This window comes from Corylus avellana, chromosome 1 (genome assembly GCF_965113065.1).
Source record: "Corylus avellana chromosome 1, dhCorAvel1.hap1.2, whole genome shotgun sequence".
Classification (NCBI taxonomy): domain Eukaryota; kingdom Viridiplantae; phylum Streptophyta; class Magnoliopsida; order Fagales; family Betulaceae; genus Corylus; species Corylus avellana.
In genome coordinates, this window is record NC_142490.1 from 48,060,096 (window position 1) to 48,081,019 (window position 20,924).

The window sequence follows — 20,924 nt, forward strand, 5'->3', positions numbered from 1 at the left end:
TATACAAGATGTAGCTCACACGTCTCTCTGCTTCCGCTCTCTTTATTCTTTCTCTTTCATATTTTAGTGTGTATATATATATATATATATGAATTGGTTGTTGTAGGATATTATTTTCGTCAACCAAACCTAATTAAAATAAAACTTAACAAGACAAGAATTCGGACAATTTTTCCCTTTTCCGCCTAAGCCAAAACCACTGGGCCATCTCTCCTCCATAATAATTATTGGCCCATAAACCGATTGGGAACAACTGAAAACAAACAGCCCAAATCAGTTGTGTATATGGGTAACTTGCGGGTCCCGCAAACAATGCTACGTCGTTTGAGAAGTCGACCGACTTGTTTGTGTTAGAAATAGAATTCAGATATGGGTGTCAGGCTGTCATCCGTCAGGACTCGGGAGGAAACCATCACCTATATATATATATATATATAAATAAATAAATAGAGTAACACCGACTCTTCACAGTAAATTGCATGTAAACTGTGTCGTTGTTGTTCTCTCGCCGTCTCTTTCAATCTGTCGGTGGAGTGTGTTTTGGGCATGGCGCTAGCAGCGGCGGTCGCCGTCGTTCCACTGGGCATCCTCTCCTTCGTAAAAGGCCTCGCCGTCAATCTCCTTCGGGTATTCCTTCGTGAATTCGTTTCTGATTTGATTTGTTTGATGGTTTTGGGTGCACCATCTGATGGGTGTGTTTTTTTTTTTTTTTTTTCCCAGAATGAGAAGGATTTCTCAAAAGTGTTGACGTTGGCTGCAGAGGAACAAAAGGTGCGTTCTTGGGTTCTTTCTTGAGATGGTCTTCGAAAATTCATGATAAACTTTGTGTCGGTTCTTGGAATTTATTTATTTCGTTTGTGTAATTGTGCGTTTGCAGAGAGAAAAGGAGAAACTTTACCAGAAAATCATTGAACTGGAGAAGAGACTTGACGCCAAAGAAGCATTGGAGTTGGAGGTAGAACGCCTGAGTGAGACCTTACAATTGACTAAACAGATGTACATGGTCATGGGTATGGAAGTCCAGAAAAAGATGGACGCGATTGTGGAAGATTTGAAGGATAAGGAAGAGGAATTGAGTAGCCTGGAAGCGATGAACCAAATTCTTATGATCAAGGAGCGCAAAACTAATGATGAACTGCAGGAGGCTCGAAAAGAGTTAATCAATGTATGTTATTCCTTTTTTTTTTTTTTTTTTTTGACCTTTCATTCCAATGGATTTTTGTGGCATTGAATTATCATGTCAACCATGCATATTTCTGGTACAGACTGCAGGGTGATTCTGTTGCTCTTTTGTGATCCAATCTTTAGTTGCTGATCCATGCATAGTTAAAAGCTTTCCACCGGTAGAAAACTTAATTCCCAGAAACTTTCCACCTTCTGGTTTTGAACTCAAGGGCTCCATATATAATTTCGTAGGATCAATGTATCAGTTTTTTGTTAGATATCTTTTGTTAAATATGTTATTCTTCAATAACTGATCTAATTGTTATCTAGCTAAAGTGAAATGCTTTTGTCCTTAATTTGGTGGAAAGTCTATAACCTCCTTGCTTCTCAGGGATTGAAGGAAGTGTCAACCCATGCTAATATTCGCATCAAGAAAATGGGGGAGCTTGACACTAAGCCATTCCGCATTGCAACCAAGAGAAAACATTCTAATGAAGAATCGGATGATCAGAGAACAGTGGAGCTTTGTTCGCTTTGGGAGGACCATCTTAGGGATCCAAGCTGGCATCCGTTTAAGATCATCATGGATAGAGTAGGGAATGCTAAGGTATATATATATATATATATATACCTGAAACAAATTAACAAAGATTCATGTTTTTAATCTATTTTAATCAATCCAATATTTTTCATATCATCTGTTAAAATGGTTTGAATTTGATATGGCTTTGCAGGAAGTAATTCATGAAGAAGATGAAAAATTGAAGAAATTGAAGGACGAGTATGGTGATGAAGTTTTCGAGGCTGTGACAACAGCCTTGAAGGAAATGAATGAATACAATCCAAGTGGCCGATACTTAGTGCCAGAGCTATGGAATGTTAAACAAGGAAGGAGGGCAACATTAAAAGAAGGAGTAGCCCACCTACTCAATAAGTGCAAATTGCATAAACGGAGGAGACGCTGAAGCTCCAGCCTCCAAGCGTTTCAGCCATTTTTGTATGCTTGTGTAATTGGTAGTCCATCTCATGTATATAAGAAACTTTTAGAATTTTTCTTCTGGTGATTCCATTCTTTTGTATATGAAGTGTTAGAATTGATGATAGATGTGTTTTTTTTTTTTTTTTTTTTTTGAAGTTTTTGTTTTCTGTTCTTAAAACAACAAATACATTATTAAGCAATTCGAAAAACGTCACATCAAATACTTTTTCAAACAAAATACAAAAAGCATCCTCAAAACAGATAATCAAATACGAAATAAGTTTAAGACATCTCTTATATATAACGGCGACCTTTCCCTATTTATAAATGCATGGTGTGAAATTGAGAGGATCTTGATCCTCTATGAACCGATATGTATTCTTAGAGCATTTCCTTCCATTTCCATTTGATTTAACGATGATTTTGATCTAATGGATTACTTGCGTAGCAATAGAGGCCAAACCGATTTTACATCATTACTAATAATAATATGGCATGTGTCTCTTATAAAAAAAAAAATAAATAAACCACAAATATTAATTACGAATCGATATAATCACAAATACTAATTACAGTAGTTTTGTCTTTTCCCAAACTACTCTACGGTGGACAGTATTTACCGTTAAAAACCACCCCCAAACCTCTCTGTTTTTCCCGCTAAAATAGCTGAACAAAAAGCTTTAACTAACTTCATTCTCAGCATGTTCTGGTTTTCCAACGGACCCTGATTTTCAAAGAGAGAGAGAAGAAAAAAAAAAAAGAAAAAAAAACATTTTACTAATAATAATAAAGTTAAATACATCATGTTTGTTTTGTAAATTCAATCTCCGGCTTGGAAACTCATCGGAAGGTCTCTTCGAGGGTCCAGTAAATTGTTTTATTACAAGGTTTTTGTGATTCGTGTAAGGCTCTTCCTCTTGCTAATGGTGGATCGTCATGGATTCACAATTTTCAAGGTTTTGAATGCTTTTCTGTTTATGATATATATACCCATATCTTTGCTCCTTATTTGATTAATGTTTCTAAAAACCAGAAGGTGATTTGGGAGAGATTGAGCTTTGTAGTGTTATTTATGTATGATGTTAACTTGAAATTCATTTTTGCAGTAAATTTCCAAAGGAAGAGATGGTCAATAGACGCATAAAAAATCACGAAGTGGGAGAGATTGATACCAGGGCACCTTTCCAATCTGTCAAAGCTGCTGTTAGTCTATTTCGTGAAGTAGCCGTCTCTAGGGAGAAAATTACCGTCAAAAAGTCTAAACTTTCTTCAGAGGTAAATAGGATTAATCCATGGCCAAGGAATATTATCTGAAAAAGAATACATGATTGTTTTTCATGATATTATTATCAATTTTCTCTTTGGTATTTGTAATGAAATACCCTTTAATTTGACTTTGATGTTGCAATCATTTGATTAATTTTACCATTTTCTATCGCCCTAAACTCTCATTTAAATTAAATATTGAACGAGTTGGACCTCACCGATCAACATGTATAAGATATAATGACTTGTCATTCATGTAGCTTCCTATTGGTTTAATGTCATAAAGGCTTTCATTGTGTCCTTCTTCCTTATTTGCCAGAATGTATTGGCCAAGGAGACGCAACTGCTATTGGCACAAAGAGAACTATGCAAGATTAAACAGCAACTAGGGAGTTCAGAGACTACAAAAGCTCGGGCACTTGCTGAGCTCGAAAAGGCAAAGAGAACACTGCAAGATTTAACCACCAAGCTCAAAACTGTAAATGAGTCCAAGGAATTAGTAATTGAAGCTGCAGAGTCTGTCAAGAATCAATCTAAGAAACTGGAAGCAGAAAAATCGAGAAATGTGGATGGATGTGAAGATTGGAAAGAAGAAGTGGAGCATGCAAGAAAGATGTACATGGCCACCGTTACTAAGCTTGATGCTGCAAAGCAAGAGCTAACAAAAATTCGGCAAGACTTTGATGCGGCCTTGGAAGCAAAGCTGGCTGCATTCCAACAGGCAGCAGAAGCTCAGCGTTCGGCAAATATTAACACAGAAAAGGTCAGTGAGCTTTCCAAGGAAATTGCAGCTATGCAGTCATCAACTGAGCATCTAAAGCTTGCTACTTTACAAGCCCAACAAGAGCAGGGAAAGATGACGGCGGAGAAAGATGCATGCCTGCAATCATATAAATCCAAAAAGGAAGAAGCAGAGAAAAAATTGCTCTCCATGAAAGAAGAGGTTGACCTTGAATCAACTAGAAATTTAGAGGCCATGTTGGCAGAAACAAGTGCGGAGATTGAAGTTCTACAAGAGGAGATGAAGAAGGCACATGCTTATGGAATGGATAATGTGAGAGTCGTAACCTCGAAACTCGGTGAAGCCACAAAAACACTGCAGGAAATTGCGAAAGAAGAAAGCTCTCTTCGAAGCTCAGTGAGTTCCCTTGGGCTTGAACTGGAGGATGTGAAGAAAGAGCAAGCTGAATGCCAGGCAAAGGCAGAAGTTGAAGAAAAAGAATTACTATCAAAAGCCGAAGAGATGAAGAGGAATGCTAATGAGCTTAAGCAAGAAGCTGAAGCTACCCGAATTGCGTCAGGGGAAGCAGAGAAAAAGCTAGAACTTGTCCTAAAAGAGGCTGAGGAAGCAAAAGCGGCAGAGCAAAGGGCCCTTTCTGAGATGAAGATTTTTTCTGAGAAACAGGGAGCTTCAAATTCACAGCCAGGCACCTACATCAAATTGACTGTAGAGGAGTTTGAGTCCTTGAACAGGAAAGTCAAGGAGTATCAAAATTTGGCTGAAAATAAAGAGGAAGCTGCCATGGCTCACTTAGAAGCAATTGATGCAATTACAAGTCAAGCAGATAGAAAGTTGGAGGCCAATTTGAAAGCAATCGAGGAAATCAAGGTTGCAACTGAGTTGGCCCTGAAAAGAGCAGACATGGCAGACTCAGCAAGAACAGTGGTTGAGGGAGAACTCCGGAGGTGGCGACAAGAACAAAAGGGGGGATCTGACGCTGCTTCTACAATTATAGAGCATTGAGGGAAGTCAGCAGGATCATCTTCCGAGCTGTTCTAGGACTTTAGAAGCTGTTCCTGCCAAAGCGATCAGGGTGAACCAAAATAAAACATCTGGAGCTCCTCAAATACCGGGTGAGGTAGCCATGTCTGATTTTTTGTCTTCCATAAAACAATTGTGCAAATGTTAATGGTTCAGAAACAGAACAGAATGTCAAAATTAACCTGGTTTTGTGTAACCAAAAAATCTTGGGAGTAAATTATCTCTTTCATTGGATTCTCAGAAGAAATTGATAGCAGGGTATATCAATACTGAAACAAGGGATGAATAGAGTCTGGAAAAAGAAGGCAGAGACATATTGTCACATTTTAAGATTTGCCTGAACATTGATGGAACAGCAGCCCAGCCATCTGACAACCTCCCATTTTTAAAACGGACGACCACAGAGCACTACATAGTTAACAGTTAAAGCTAGAAACCACCAATGGCTAAAACAGATTCCTCTGTGCTACTAATATTTAATATTTAATATTTAACTTAAATCTGTGCGACTAAAAGTGAATTATCTGCTTCACTGCTACATGTTAGGCTGGGGATAGCTTTAAACTGACAATCCCACCAATTTGTTAAGTTACATACACCATATTAGCTTTTCCCTCTGAATTCATGTAGGGATAATATAAGCCATTACTGTTACATTCATTTTATGGTATAACTAGAACGGTAGGACCAAAAAGAAAGACCACGTTCCTTCTCTGGCAGCTCCAACAAAATGAACGGGCGTCAAGTGATTTTCATATCACTGCAAATCATTAAGGATTTTGAGCTACATAATTTCATTTATCATCAATCCTTAGCCTATGTAGCGAGTCAGACATCCCATTCCCATTCCCAAACTTGTGAAACTCGGATACTAGAGTTTTAGCGATTTCCGTTCCTTCTAGCGCAGGCTCAGGCACATCCACATGAAAAGAACCCTGTTTTATGGGTCCAACAGGTTCACGCATCAAGGCTTGCTGCTTGATGTAGTTGTAGAGCTGTTGATGAAAGGGGTGGTCAAAGGAAAAGCAATTTTCATATCCATCTCCTGCATGTCGAGATGATCCAGAGCCTGCTTTTCTACAGAAATGTGGTAGAGAAGCATAGTCCATTATCTACATGAAACACAAAAGCCAACAAGATTAGTCATCTGAAAGAATGGAACAGGAGACTCTGAACATCATTCAATAACCTATCAAAGGAACATCTATTCTGCATATTCACTAATGTGTCCCGTAGTAAGGAAACATCTAACTTTAGGCATTGCACCATTTATCTGTAGCCCCAGCATTTTCAATGCGTCTTCCACCGAGCAATTGACATCTGAAGAGGAATACAGGATGCTTGATTATTGACTCAAACAGATCAAGGGGCAAACTTTTGTTGTAACGCCAGTATCCCAGCCTGAGTCTGTTACAAGTAGAAAAACAACCCAATCCACACCATGGCCTTTAATGATAGTTCCACCTAATGGTGATTATGTGAGCAGGCTAATATTTGAACAGATGTTACCTTTTATCATTGAACATACTGGGTAAAAACTACTAGTTATATAAGACACCATACTCTAGAAACTGTATATTGAAAGACTTGAAAAGGAAAGGATATTGACAACTGCAATCATAAACAATAGAAGAACCTGTGAAAGAGCTAAGACAGGTCTATGCTGATCAATAGGAGGAAACAAGGAGAACGTTTAACTAAGAATCTTGGGGATATCTAAATAAGTATTATAAAGAAGATTTGGATAACGGGGGGTAGATTTCATGAATTTTTCAATATTTTACGACATTCTGAAACCAACTTACTTTCAAGAGCTCATCTTCGCCACTACCTGGCAAGACCTGAACTTTTTTCCTAGTCCTTTCCTGCAATAGCGGCTTGACAACCTGCTAACAGTTCAAGTGTCACACTCTTGCCATGCCAAAAAGGTCATATCTTATAAATTATTTGCAAAAAAAAAAAAAAAGAATAATAACCATTTACTCCTGAATTAACTTAAGATATAAGCAGGAGTTCGATTTGAACCAATCAGTGAAGAGAAACACTGGTAAAATAGCAAAGCAGGATATATAATCATAATGATCTACAATGTTGAAGCGGCTTACCTTCCAACAAGCTGAAAATATATATGGGGCATTTACAATGTAATATGTATTCGTCTTCTCTGGGTAGTTCAAGTCATCAATGGTTGATATAATTGTTAATAACTGCATGAGCACAATACAAACGACTAAGTGAATGTTACATGGATTTAGAAGTATATCAAAATTCAAAGCTCAAGAAAAAATGTGCAAAGTTATTCTTCACTGTTGTGTACCCCTCGCAATGTATATCAGCCAGTATAAGATTAACTCAGATTCCCAGGCTTCAGACAGTGTATCTAGATCTAGAATTCTTCTTTTAGGGACAGTTTACTTTTTCAGATTCTGCCCCAAGGCAAACAGGATTTGCTTAATGCTGAGCTCGTTAAGGACGCATAGTATCAGAACATATTTTCAAATTACCAATAATGATTTGTATGTTGAAAATATCAAAAAACCTTATCAGCAACTTTATTTAGTTCTATTTTCTCATATTATTCATAGTATTTTATGATGTAGGGATATTCATACGTTGCTCATCTCAGATTTCAAAAACCATATTTTCCACATGTAAAGTCTATAGGTGATTATGTTCCTAGTTTTTAACTCTCATTGATCCATCTTGAAAATATCAAAAACTCATTCAGTGTTGGTCATACATTCAAAGTCTGATAAAAAAAAAAAAAATGTACGAGTTGGTTGCTAATTGCAACCCTGCTCGTCCAAGTACCCGAATAAAGTGAAATGAAATAACTAACTCTATTTTTGTTACTAAATCCTAAACAAAACCAATATATATATATATATATATTTTTTATATAAATAATCGACATATATCATTAAAAGCATAAGACGCCCCTAAGTACACAAGAAGTATACAAAAGAAAATACCTAACTAGAATTAGTGAAAAGAACAAGGAAATCACTATTAACTAATCGTCACAGAAGATACATAAGCAATTGTCCACATATACATAATTTTGAAGAATAAAGATATAATCTCCTCCAACAACCTCTCCTAGTCCTCGAAACTTCTGTCATTTTTTTCCTTCCATAAACACCATAAAAGGCACGTAGGCATCATAAACAAAACCAAGATATATCACAAGAACAAAAATTATGGAATAATGAGACTATTTACAATGCTAAAGGGGTTAGCAGGGAAGAGAAAACAGAAAACTTCAATGATAGCAAGTTATACCTTTATCTGGCTCAGTGCTGAAAGCTTTAGGCCAGTCATGTCCAAGACTTTCACACATGTTGTAATAGGCCGCCCATATTTTTTAGATGCAGAAGGCTACAAACAGTTTATATAAGGGTCAAAAAGAATGACTTAATACATTTTTTTTTATGCAAAGAGACTACGAAAAAGTATACAGGTAAAAACATCAAGGGAAGAAATTACTCATCAAAATTTTTTTATTCATTAAAAAACAGAACTAATTTTCTAGAAGATTGCAAATTTTAATACTCACCAAAAGTACGCGGTCCCTATATTCATTCATTTGAATATGTGACTGCACATAGTAGTTTACCTACAAAAAGGGAAGATATACAAATAAAAATCCTCTAGGTAGAAATTTTGTTCCATATTAGAATTTGTATCAATGAACCTTCCATAGGGAATTTTATCATAATACTTACAGAAGCTTTATCAAACGTGCTGAGCGCAAGACCCACTGCAAAGACAGGCAGTCCCTGGAGAAGATGGCAAGAGGAATAAGTCAAGAGCACAGAGAGCAATGCAATTAACAAAGTTAAATTTGAATAAGGTGCTCCACATGAAGCAATATACTGCAAAATTGAATATGTAAATGCTATCCTGGCCAAAGAAAAAAAAAATGTAATATCTGTAAACAATATAAATTTTTGTTAAGAATGAGCACCTCTCTTGAGTAACCTGACACTCCTATGAGATGTGAATTACGCACTGCTCTGTAAAGTTCAGCAGGAACTATGGGTTTCTGCATAAGGAAACACCATCCAGATCAAATACATAAGAACTAGTTGACACTACTATATTTATGATTTTGGCTTCATTTTTGCTCAAAATCACTCGAGCAACACAATTTGTGACCAAAACACTATTAATGTGTGTGCAATGAAAAAGAAACCATGGTTGCATTTAATGTGTTGTCTTTCTGAGTATGTGTGAATGAGAGAGAGAGAGAGAGAGCACACAAACAAGAATTTAGCAGTTCAATGATGTCAATTACAGAAATCAGTTAAATGTCTGATTGATGTTATAAAACATTACTGTTCTGAGTCCATCGACAGGAAAGTCCATTGGCCAGCTCTAACATGATTCTCATCCATATTCAAGAAGCCACTGCTATGCCAATTCGATTAAAAAGTTATAACCACATGTGGACTCTATAAGTTTAGAACTATGAATTGGTCGTATAGGCATTTGCACTAATAATCATAAAGTTAATTTTACGTTGAATGTAGAGTTAATTCATGAATAATAGCAAAATTACCAGTACTTGCCACACAGAGGTAGATTGCAGACAATGAGATTATGCATTTGATATCATGCAATAGATTGTTGACTTTCAATAAATCACATAATATGAAATTGGTTACCACCTCGCCGTAAACAAAAAGTACAGAAGGATTCTTTGAGCTATCTACAATTGATGGATCAAATTAATCAAATATATTTGGAAAATAATCAGTTAATAACATGTCTTTTGGACAATAATTATAATTTTTTTTGTTTTTTGTTTTTTTTTTTTTTTTTTTTGTGATTTTCAAGTTACACACACCTGATGGGACTTGAACCCACAATCAGAAATTAACAATCTGTAGACAAATAATCAACTAAAAGAAAAAGTAACACCAGAGCAGAATGCAAACTTACTGCTAAGATGTTGTCAATCTCATTCTGTACCCTCCAGTTTAAACAATCCACCAACTGAAACATCATTACAAGCACAACATATGCCATCAATACAATGGTGAAATCAAAATCAAACTGTTTCAATAATATAAAACCGTTACAGATTCATAAATATTTCAACCAAAAGAAACCTATCTAACCATTTTATGGGCTTTGGCAACATTCCCATCCCTTGCTTTCAGGAAACGCACCAGAGTTTCAGTTAAATTTCCTTGATGAACATTCTGCAGATAGAGAAACAATTTTTCAAATCCATATATTCCACTCAAATATCAATAAATTTTGAAGAGGTACATGGCATGCAATGAGGCTCAATACAATCATTACTTACCTACAAAACACACTCAATTTTTCACCAACCACATAAAAAAGCAGGAAACAAATGAAAGGACATCTTCCATCTCCTCCAAACCTTATCAAAAGAATAATATCCATAGATAGTTTATTTCAATGAATTAAATATAAAACATAAATTTCCTCATCATTCCAACCAAATTTATTTTTGTTTTTCCTCAGTTGGGTAGATATAATGGCACTGTATGGTTGAGACTTAGATGCTTTGATGCAGACAGCATGCAAATCATTTTTCTTACTTCACCCTCCAAACTTGCCTCACATTTTGGATGTTACAAAAACCAATTTGATGTTGTTTGACACTTTGCCTGATGTAGTTTAGGGATAATAAGATTGTGGTTATGAGACCAAAGAGTCTCAACACCATCGAGTGAGCTTTCATAATCTTGCGATGTAATCTGCTCTAATAGATAACTATATTTTAACTGGGATGGGATTTCTACTGAAATTGCAACCAGATATTTCATTAGAAGACAACCCTTCTAGCTGACCCCTTGAACTGCTGGTTTGATGAGCAAGAGAAGTATTGTGATACACGTCAAATTTCAAGGACATCCATTCTAGCTGACCCCTTGAAGAGATTCAGATTTAAAAAGACTTGAACAGGTCTGGTTACTTGGTAAAAGGGAATACACTAAAATCTTCGTGGCATCTATGTAAAAGCATCACAGCCTCTTCCATCGAGTCTTAATCCACTAATCCTTATGCTATCAAGTACTATCACACCCTGGCCACACATCTCCTCCAGTTTTGTTCTTCTTGGTCACGCAGTAAAATATCAAATTAATTGGTTAAGTGGGAATGTATGGTACCTAAACCTTATCTTATTCCACATAAATAATTAAAAGAACCTCTAAAGCAATTTATCAGAGTTAATGACTAAAGAAAGAGAAGCAATTAACTGCCAAATTTTTCAGCCTACGAGCTTAAATCATATAGGGATTTTAGTTTAAAATTAATTCAGTAGATAATTTTAAAGCATGGTACAAGATTGAACTAGAACTACACGGGATAACTCAGCCAAGACTTTGCTTTGAATCAACGTCACATGCCAGTTTACCACAAAAAAAAAGACCATCGGAAGATCCAGTGCCCAGATCAAAGTATTCAACCAGTCGACTAAGTTAGATTTCAGGATCAACTCTAATGCCTACAAAATTCAACGAAACAAAACAAACATCTGAAGCTCATATTTTTTTGCCGACACACAACACCCACAAAAAAAAAAAAAAAAAAAAAAACTAAAAATATGAACAAAAAATGTAAACTTTAGAAACAATAAAAGAAAGAGGAAAGTACTTTGAAGGCTTTGACTCAGATTGAAGACAGATCGGATGGAGCATAAAATATAGAAAAGGAAGGAAAATGCTAACCTGAAATGTTCTCTTCAATGGCTCCTCAACTGCAAATTATTCAAAAAAAAAAAAATCAAGAAAATAAATACAAAAAAAAGTAAAGCAAAATAATAATGCAACTATTTGTTGGATAAAACAAAAAAACAAAAAATTGAAGTTGAGGAAGAAGACCTGGATCTATTAGTGCTTGGAACTGGTTGATCGCTTCATGAGAAACGATCCCCATTTCTTCTACCTATCTCTTCCACAAATTTGCCCAAATGCACACCCAAAATTCACCACCTTTGAAGCTTCTCTCTCTCTTTTTCTTTAGACTCTTTGGTCTTCTTCGCCAAAGCTTGGTAATTTACACACAGACAAATACCATCAAAAGAACAGACTATATAATATGAACTCAAATAGAAAGAGAGAAAGAGACAGAGAGGTCAAGAAAGGCGGGCCTACAACCTCACCATCCCACTTCCATTCTCCACCTAGAGATTTGTGTCTCCAAACTTGTTTTTGTTTTTGCTTTTCATTGTCTTTTTTTTGTGTTACTGCTTCAGTATTCACCCTCACCCCCCACCTAAGTATTTGGACCGTATGTCTATTTACCCTGGTGGTCCTCTCCTCTGCATTTGATACATCATAGATCCTCTTTTCCAGAATTCGCATATTGTATTTATAGATTCGGTACGCATTACATAATTCCTACTTTAAATAGATGGCCCCCTACCTTGACAAACAAACAAACAAACAAGAAAAAAAAAAAAAAATGTGGTACCAAACCCCGCTATAAAATGATTCAGTCACCTTCGATACGAACCATTCATTTGGCTAAAGGGATGGTTAGAGCCCCTCTTTAACTATCAAAAGAGGTAATTTGGCCGCCCAATAACAACTCAAGTTATCTCCTTTTATTTGTATTTGTGCAATGCATAGGATGATATTGCAATAGATTTCAACCCTCTCTTACAACACGTATGACACTTCACTTTTGATATATTTTTTCTCTAAATTAGATTGGAGAATGTCTTTTAAGCTTACGAGAAACACATATTTTTTTAGTAACACTAAAAGCTAAAAAAAAAAAATACAGCGTTTTTTATATGTGTTTAATTTTTCTTATTGTTTTTATTTTTTATTTTTTATGGGCCCCAGTTGTTCTGCAGTCTTGGTCTTCAATATATTTTATTCTGTTAGACATGATGAATTAACGTAAAATTATAGAGTTTAAATCTGAGATCCATGTTTTTTAGGTGGGTGTCCCAGATCCATGCTTAGAGTTGGGGGTCTAATTTAATTATTTGCTGACGATATGTATTGCGGGTCCCACTTCCATTTTGTTTCTACTGAGCTAAGCTCAATCAGCTCCTTAATTAATCTTTCCCTATTAATATCCCAAGAAGGCAAAACTTCAACTTGTGTGCAAAATAGGTAGGTAGGTGGACCTCGTTAATTAGCACCCAAATCATTACTCTGTAGGTCGATCTCATTTTATATTTAATATTTTATTTTATTGCATTTAATTGTGTATATGACACCCCATTTAAATATGGTATAAAGTCATTTAAAATATGAAATATATAGCATTAAATTTATAAAATAAAATCTAAATTATTAAATATGAAAAATATTTTTTGCTTTAATTACATACCGACACATGTTAAAAATATATAAATCCTCCCTGTTTTACTTTATCCAATTAACAAAAAGATTATAATGGGTGATCTACATTAAATGAGTTATAATTATTTACCCAAATGTAAAGTAAAAAAAGAGCTTATACGATGCTTTTGGCAAAAGTGTAAGCATCTCTTTGCATATGGTGAAAGTGAAACTTCTTCCAATGACTTGCATTGTGTGTTGTATTTTTAATCATGCACAAAAGAATAAAGTGTCGCCATCTCGTGTATTCCCATCCTTTAGGGACCATGGACATCTATGGCATGGACCTTTAGGATGCCCGAATTATTATGGATCCAATTTGATTGTATTTCCAATGAAATACGATTCCAAGAATTAATTAATTAATTATATATATTACATCTATAATCAATTATAGAGGAGAATGGAGATGAGTGATGACAATTCAAAAGGCCATGAATGGGGAGATCTTTATCCAACTTCAATCAGACTATAGAGCATGCGAGTCAAATGCTTTGAAAGATAAAGAGGCAAAGTCTGACCTGTGTTTGGTCTACTAGAAACTAGCATTCCATGTAAGAGAATTTTCAGCAAATTCCATGGGAGTCTGTTTCCTAAGTTTAGGAAATATGTCCAAAAAATTGCAAAAAAAATTCAAACTCCCCTAAATGAACCATATTACATTAGTATTGCTATAGTGAAACAAGTTCTACTATTGCAATCCTTATGATTATTAAAATAAAATAAAAAAATGATTATCTCTTTTCTCTCATCTCTCCTCTCATTTCTCACAATTCTTTCTCATTTCTCCTCTCATATATATAATATAATTAAAAAAAATAAATATTTTAATGATTAAGGAAAGTTATTAGAGTGTATTTTGACAAAAAAAAATAAAAAGTAGTTTAAATTCTTAAATGTAGAAAAAATAACGAAAAAACTGCTGTGAATGCACAGTCAGAAAATTGGGCTCATTCAAATTTTGTCAATTGATTTGAAAGATAAGAGGCAAAGTCTGACCTGGTGTTTGGCCTACTAGAAACCGGCATTCCATGTAAGTTGGGAAATTGGGCTCATTCAGATTCAGCCTTAATATACGTACTCTGGTAATTGGGTCCTACATTCCTTGGGTTGGTATAGATATTTACAGATTGCAAGCCCATTCAACCCTTTCCAATTTTTACTCTTTATGTTATAATTAAAAGAAAATCTTCATGATCGATATGGTCCGCCAAAAGAAATCCTGCCCAGTGGCGCTGAAGCTGCCACGAATCACCAAAAGAAAAAAGAAAAATAATTCAATGAATCCAAACAATTACTAGCATTAATGTTACCCTCAGCAAATTTTAGATTGCGACTTGGGAGAATCGGAATTGATTTTTCTCATTAGCAATTCCAAAGAAACGAACTGCCTCAGTATAGCGGTGCCCATCCATATATATAAATATATATTAGAATATCTAGAGTACATATTACGAGATTTAGATCTTGCTATAAATTTTTAAAAAAAATAAAAAATAAATAAAATTGACTTTTGAGATATTATTTGTAATATCCGTGATTCATTCCTTGATGCCTATGGATATTCCATTATTCCTTATCTTTCCCCTCCATAAATTGTGGTAGAAAAACAATATAAATATCGTTGAAATACTCCGCTGTATGTTATCACTTTCACATACAAAAATATGTAATGTATATAATCAATGTCCGATTCCGTACAAAATATTCATAAAAACCTTAAAATTATTTTTAACTTTATTGCCCCCGTCCAAATGTATTTTTTAAACTAAAAAAAAAAAAACTCCCTCGGTTCCAGTGCATAGGCTAGTCAAAGCTAGCCACCGGCCACCGAGTTGCCTACAAATTAACAAGGACCGCTACTTATTAAAAAATAAAAAATAAAAAACAACAAAATAAAATAATAATAATAATAAAAATACTGATTGTGAAATAACAGAAAAGGACTAGGGTGCGGTGCAATAATCAATATACATAAAATGAAATATTTGTCACTTCTTCATCTAGGGGCGACCGGGAAAAGTAAAGTTGAAGTAGAAGAAAATAAGATTATTTTCTTGGCAATCTCTCTCAACTTTGAGCCTTGCGTTGCGTTGAAATAAATAAAATACAAAACGTTAAAAAGGCGATGTTTCCATTCCATATGCTCCTGCTCATTGTTTCTAGCTTCTCCCTTGACATAGCTTTCTGCTTCCATCTCACACCTTCCCCCCAAAAAAAAAGTCAAGAGTCAAACTAGAGCAGCCGTGTCGAGGTGATCGGTTCTTTCGAAAGTTGAGAGGCAATTGCAAAGATGTCGGTGTCGATGTCAGAGGAAAGTTACGCGCACCGCGATGAAGCTGGCGCCGGATACCATAACCACAACCAGTTCAGCAAATATAGCAGCAGTGTGTGCGAGATAGAGGAAGAGAGTCCAAGCGAGACCTTTGAGATCAACCATGGAGTTCCGATGGCGTCGATCAGAGAAGAGTTTGAAGGTAGCTTGTTTTCGGTTGATGTTCAGAACTCGGAAGATAGCGTGTATGTGGGCGTGGGCAAGAGCGATTCCAGCATGGACGCGCTAGCCTGGACATTGAAGCACGCTGTTACTCCCTCCACCATCGTCTACCTCGTACATGTCTTCCCGGAGGTACGATACATCCCAAGTCCATGTAAGCTCTCTCTCTCTCTCTCTCCGGTTGGTGAGTTACGGTCAAATCGGTGCATTGACAACCAGGGCCATTGCAAGCTTTTTGGGTCTTAACCACCATTGACTTTACTACCAAAAAGGACAAGAATTATTGGAGATTTTTTTGGAAAAGGTTGAAAGATGTCATTGTTGACAGACAACAAGTGGCGTGCATGAATCACGAGAAAAGTGATTTTCGATTGTGTCTATATACAGCTGCCCTAGCCTGTCCGGCCCTGTCGTAATTCATTCATTCTTAACGTCCTACATTTCTGCCGAGTGTTTGTTTTAGTATGTCAATCAATTAACATATATGGTGTAATTAATCGTAAACTTATAAAGTTGAAGCTTGACCCTCATCCTCATATCTATGCCTGTTCCATTTTGAAATCTGAATCCACTGTTAATTAAGATGTGTGAAACTATAATTTAAATCATTTAAGTTCATCAAAATTATCTAATCAATAATTTGATAAAAAGTTTTCACTGGCTTATTGTTAGACATAAAAATGTTAAGGATTTGATCAAGTTGAAGGAGCATATTGTATGTTTATGATTATAGTAGGAAAGCTTCCTAAGAATCAAGTGAGTCCAGAGCAAGTAGAGAGCTACATGGCCCAAGAAAGAGACAAGAGGGGACAACTCCTTCAAAAATTTCTTGATGCGTGTTCCACTTCCAAGGTATATACATATATATAGCCTCCAATTTTTACCATTTTATTAGGAATGTAATATTAATTATGTGAGGTTAATCTTATTAATTTGTAGAAAAAATAACAATGAAACAGGTTAAGGTAGACACCATTCTAATCGAAAGTGATATGGTTGCAAGTGCAATCCGGGACCTCATTCCCATTCTCAACATAAGAACACTGGTTGTTGGAACCACTAAGTCCAGTCTAAGGTATATAATTTTCTTTGTGTTTATAGAAAAGAAACATGTTACATAACCATCTTTCAACTATATATTTAATTTGTGAACCGGAGTATGTGTTTGAAAATCTGGGGAATTTATGCAACCTTTTTTCTCATGTGCATATATATATATATATATAACTTGTCATTCAATATGTGAAATGGGTAGGAAATTGAGGTCTAAGAGAGGAAGTGGGGTAGCTGATCAAATGCTTCAGAATGCAGCGGAAGGATGTGTGGTTAAGGTCATATGTGAAGGAAAAGAAGTGACTGAAGATCAGATGATTGAGTCACCTTCTCCACGAAGCAATGACATTAATCCCAAGCCTACACAAGATCAGGAAGATCAACGCAACGATACCTTTTCATGTATGTGTTTTAAAATTTAAACCTAATTTAAGTGTATGTAATTAAGTTGTATAATTAATTGCCATGAAACATGTCAAGAACATGAACAGATCGATTTCTGGGAATGGGATGGAATCAAAACTGTATCCGATGTTGGCATGTTAATTCACATTAACGCCACTCCTCCATTTGTGATTTCCATGGTGTCCGTCCTCGTCAAAAATCAAATAAATAACACGAAGAAGTTCAAAGGAGGACAATAATACGTGTTGACGTGTTGTGACCTCCCATGTACGTTTCCAACAACCATTGCGAGGTGTGAACTGATTTTTGAGATTAAATAATTCCAAATGGTCAAACGGACCACCCCAACCGGCACACTAATTTATGTACGGCTATTAAAAAAAAAATGCAAAATTGATTTTTAACAATTTTCTTTATGACCAACCATGATTCCGTCCTAACGTTAATGGATATTCCGAATCCGTTGCTGTTTTCGTAATAAAAAAACATACAAAAAGTCCCGGCGCGTGGGTCATTGACCCGATAGGTCCCTTCAATAAAGTTGGTGGTAATTAATAATGATCACGACAAATTATTTTAGTATATTTTATTTTTTCAAAATTCAATTATTGTTTTCAAATTAATTAAATGTTGACATTTTATCACATCAATAATTTTTAGAAGAAAAATTGTAACTAGTGACTCGTGAGGTGATAAACGTGGAATTAATTGTTAAAAGTGATAAAAACAATGATTTGCATTTGAAAAAATATATTCATTATGATATCTTAATTATATATTTTAGAGTGTTTATCCCTACAATTTTGCAGGTCGAATGACCATTTTTAATCAAAATCACACAAAGTATTCTCAGGGTGTGATTGGAAAAAATGATAGTTTAAAAAATATGAAAAAATTCGCATCTTTAACCGACAAGAGGCAAGGAGATGCGTTTTTAAAGACCAAACAATATTAAGAGTCTGTTTGGGATTGTATTTGAAGAGCTTAAAATTGCTTTTAACACTCAAAAAGTCAATTTGAAGAAAAAAATACTTGTTTGATAAAAAAAAATTAAAAGCGCTTTTAAGGATCTAAAAAGCATAAAAATGACCAAAACGCACTTTTGGCAAAAGCTTAAAAATGAAGATTTTGCCCAAAAGCTCTTTTTGACTTAAAAACTCTATTTCTCAAACTCAATCTCAAGCAGGCTCTAAATAAGCTTTTAAAAATTATAATTTCGTTATTTGCTTTTTAAGTCATTATTTATTTCAAGATAGACTTTTTGAAAGGGGTAACCCAAACCAATACTCAAAAAATTGAGTGATAATTAAATTAATAAAACAAGCATAAGGAGTGATTAATTAGCAAATTAACAAGTTTATTTGGATTCTTCTAGGTGGATTGAATTTATAAAATTATTAAAAAAAAAAGGTGTAGATTAGATTAGACCAAACTAGCTTATTTAAACTGAAATGTTGATAAAATTACAATCAAATCAGATTTTGGATTATTTAATAAAAATCAAAAACACTTCACACTTACAAGCCAGTAGGTATTAATACGAAACTCTGTTGCATTTACGTAATTGGACGTTGGGGTCAACCAAGGAAAATTCCAAGCAGATGAAACTAATTAGCATTCCCTTTTCGTTGAAGAGAAATATAAGGCAATCAAATTCCATATATGTGTTCCGTGTCTTCCTGATCACTAAATCTCTGCATATATTTTTTCCAATTCTATCTACCTCTGCATAAGTTTCCGCATGCAGTACTTAAGAAAATCTCAAAGCTGCTTCAAGTCCATGGCATAACAAGATCATCAAGCTAGCCATAGAAAACGATAAAAATGATGTCTGCGATATCCGAGGAGTACGAGGAAGAGAGTTCAAGTAGTAGTGATCTGTTCGAGATCAACCATGAATATGATTACGAGAGTAGTTTGTTTTCTTTTGATTTTCAGAAACGGAACGACAGCGTTTTCGTGGCGGTGGGGAAGACGGAGTCACGCTCAAGCATGGATGCGCTGGTGTGGACGCTCAGATACCTTGTTACTTCCTCCACCGTCCTTCATCTCATACATGTTTTTCCGCCGATACGCTACATTCCAAGCCCATGTAAGCTCTCTATCTCCCCCCCCCACCCCCCCCCCCCCCCCCCCTTCCCCTTTTCCCCTGTAATTTCGCCATTAAAAAAACAAAAAAACCTGTGCCTTCCAACTAAAAGAAGCAGCTTTATTGTTCTATTTCAAAAATTGTTGTAGTACTAGTTGATCAGAGATGTAGTTGGTAACTTGTTGTAACATGCTAAAGTGTCAAAATTAAAGCACTTTATAAGCAAAACTCTAGAATTTTATTCTTAAATTAGAAATCAAAAATATAAATCCAAATCATATAAAAACCAAAAGGCTATAAATACAATTTTTATTTTTATTTTTGTGTGTGTAATGATAGTAGGAATGCTTCCAAGAAGTCAAGTGAAACCTGAAATGATAGAGAGCTACGTGTCCCAAGAAAGGGGCAAGAGAAGAAAGCTCCTTCAAAAATTTCTAGACACGTGCTCTACTTCCAAGGTAACGACGATATTTACCAAATTCTCATAGCAGTGGTTGGATATAAGTCACATGTGAGGTTAATTCATCGTTTGCCTCTTATTTTTTGTAAGAATGAAACAGGTAAATGTCGATCTTATGCTCATTGAAAGTGATAACACTGTGAAGGCTATTCTGGACCTCATCCCAGTTCTCAGCATAACAAAACTAGTACTTGGAACCACAAAATTAAGTCTAAGGTACGTACAATAATATCCAACGACACAGAAATGACCAATGTTTTTTGGACCCCTATAATTTCCAACCCAAATTTCTTGGAATTAAGGGAGGGAAATCTAGGATTAAGAAAATTTGAATTTCCATATAATTGTGTTATTAATTAGTAGTTATGCTGTTATTCAAAATTTGAAAGGAAATCGGAGTCCAAGAGAGGAAGTGCAATAGCTGATCAGATCCTCCAGAATGCATCGGATGTTTGTGAGATTAAGATCATCTGCGAAGGGAAGGAAGTCATTGACAGGTTGATTGACTGGTCCTCTCCACGCGGGAATAGCAGTACGACAAAGTCAAAATGGATAGATATATTTAAATACTTCAATAACAAATTGCGGTAAAAGGCTAATTTAAGAGGTTTTTGTATATATATATTTTAAAGTTATGATAATACATAAACACGAAAAGTATTGTTGAGTATTTTGTGATTTGAGTTATTTGTTAATATTTTTACTTATTTTTCTCGTAAACAAAAAGTTGTACTAAAAGGTATTAACTATCGATCGAGTGATTTATAGTTGATTAGAGAATACATTTATCTTTTATAAAATGGATAGAGCTACCCATTGTCTATAATGTGGCTTTTATTTATTTTTTTAATTTTCTAAATGCCAAGGTGATAATAAATACGAAAGTCAACAAAATTAGCATAACCTTCAA

At 35.2% G+C, this 20,924-nt stretch overlaps 5 protein-coding genes across 5 annotated transcripts; 4 read left to right on the forward strand and 1 right to left on the reverse strand.

Moving 5' to 3' along the window:
• Positions 1-480: 480 nt before the first annotated feature.
• LOC132172822 (protein INVOLVED IN DE NOVO 2-like) lies at positions 481-2,217 on the forward strand. Its single transcript, XM_059584388.2, has 5 exons — positions 481-627; positions 721-771; positions 878-1,165; positions 1,556-1,771; positions 1,899-2,217. The coding sequence occupies exons 1-5, from the start codon at positions 547-549 to the stop codon at positions 2,127-2,129; spliced, it is 867 nt and encodes a 288-aa protein (XP_059440371.1). The 5' UTR covers positions 481-546; the 3' UTR covers positions 2,130-2,217.
• An 862-nt stretch (positions 2,218-3,079) lies between these two features.
• Positions 3,080-5,189, forward strand: LOC132170203 (weak chloroplast movement under blue light protein (DUF827)). The gene is given in 3 exon segments (XM_059581091.2): positions 3,080-3,099; positions 3,250-3,418; positions 3,729-5,189. Coding segments are annotated over 3 exon segments (1,650 nt in total).
• A 412-nt stretch (positions 5,190-5,601) lies between these two features.
• Positions 5,602-12,386, reverse strand: LOC132171007 (Sec14p-like phosphatidylinositol transfer family protein). Its single transcript, XM_059582200.2, has 11 exons — positions 12,035-12,386; positions 11,882-11,910; positions 10,295-10,378; positions 10,116-10,169; positions 9,139-9,216; positions 8,897-8,950; positions 8,728-8,787; positions 8,454-8,549; positions 7,277-7,378; positions 6,977-7,057; positions 5,602-6,283 (listed from the first exon to the last, which is right to left on the reverse strand). The coding sequence occupies exons 1-11, from the start codon at positions 12,087-12,089 to the stop codon at positions 5,966-5,968; spliced, it is 1,011 nt and encodes a 336-aa protein (XP_059438183.1). The 5' UTR covers positions 12,090-12,386; the 3' UTR covers positions 5,602-5,965.
• A 3,182-nt stretch (positions 12,387-15,568) lies between these two features.
• On the forward strand, positions 15,569-17,548 carry LOC132171111 (uncharacterized). Its single transcript, XM_059582336.2, has 4 exons — positions 15,569-16,161; positions 16,741-16,859; positions 16,967-17,082; positions 17,263-17,548. The coding sequence occupies exons 1-4, from the start codon at positions 15,804-15,806 to the stop codon at positions 17,480-17,482; spliced, it is 813 nt and encodes a 270-aa protein (XP_059438319.2). The 5' UTR covers positions 15,569-15,803; the 3' UTR covers positions 17,483-17,548.
• Positions 17,549-19,151: 1,603 nt separating this feature from the next.
• Positions 19,152-20,662, forward strand: LOC132172835 (U-box domain-containing protein 35). The gene is made up of 4 exons (XM_059584401.2): positions 19,152-19,557; positions 19,894-20,012; positions 20,115-20,230; positions 20,404-20,662. Exons 1-4 carry the CDS (start codon positions 19,290-19,292, stop codon positions 20,603-20,605), a joined length of 705 nt encoding a protein of 234 aa, XP_059440384.2. The 5' UTR covers positions 19,152-19,289; the 3' UTR covers positions 20,606-20,662.
• Positions 20,663-20,924: the final 262 nt, after the last annotated feature.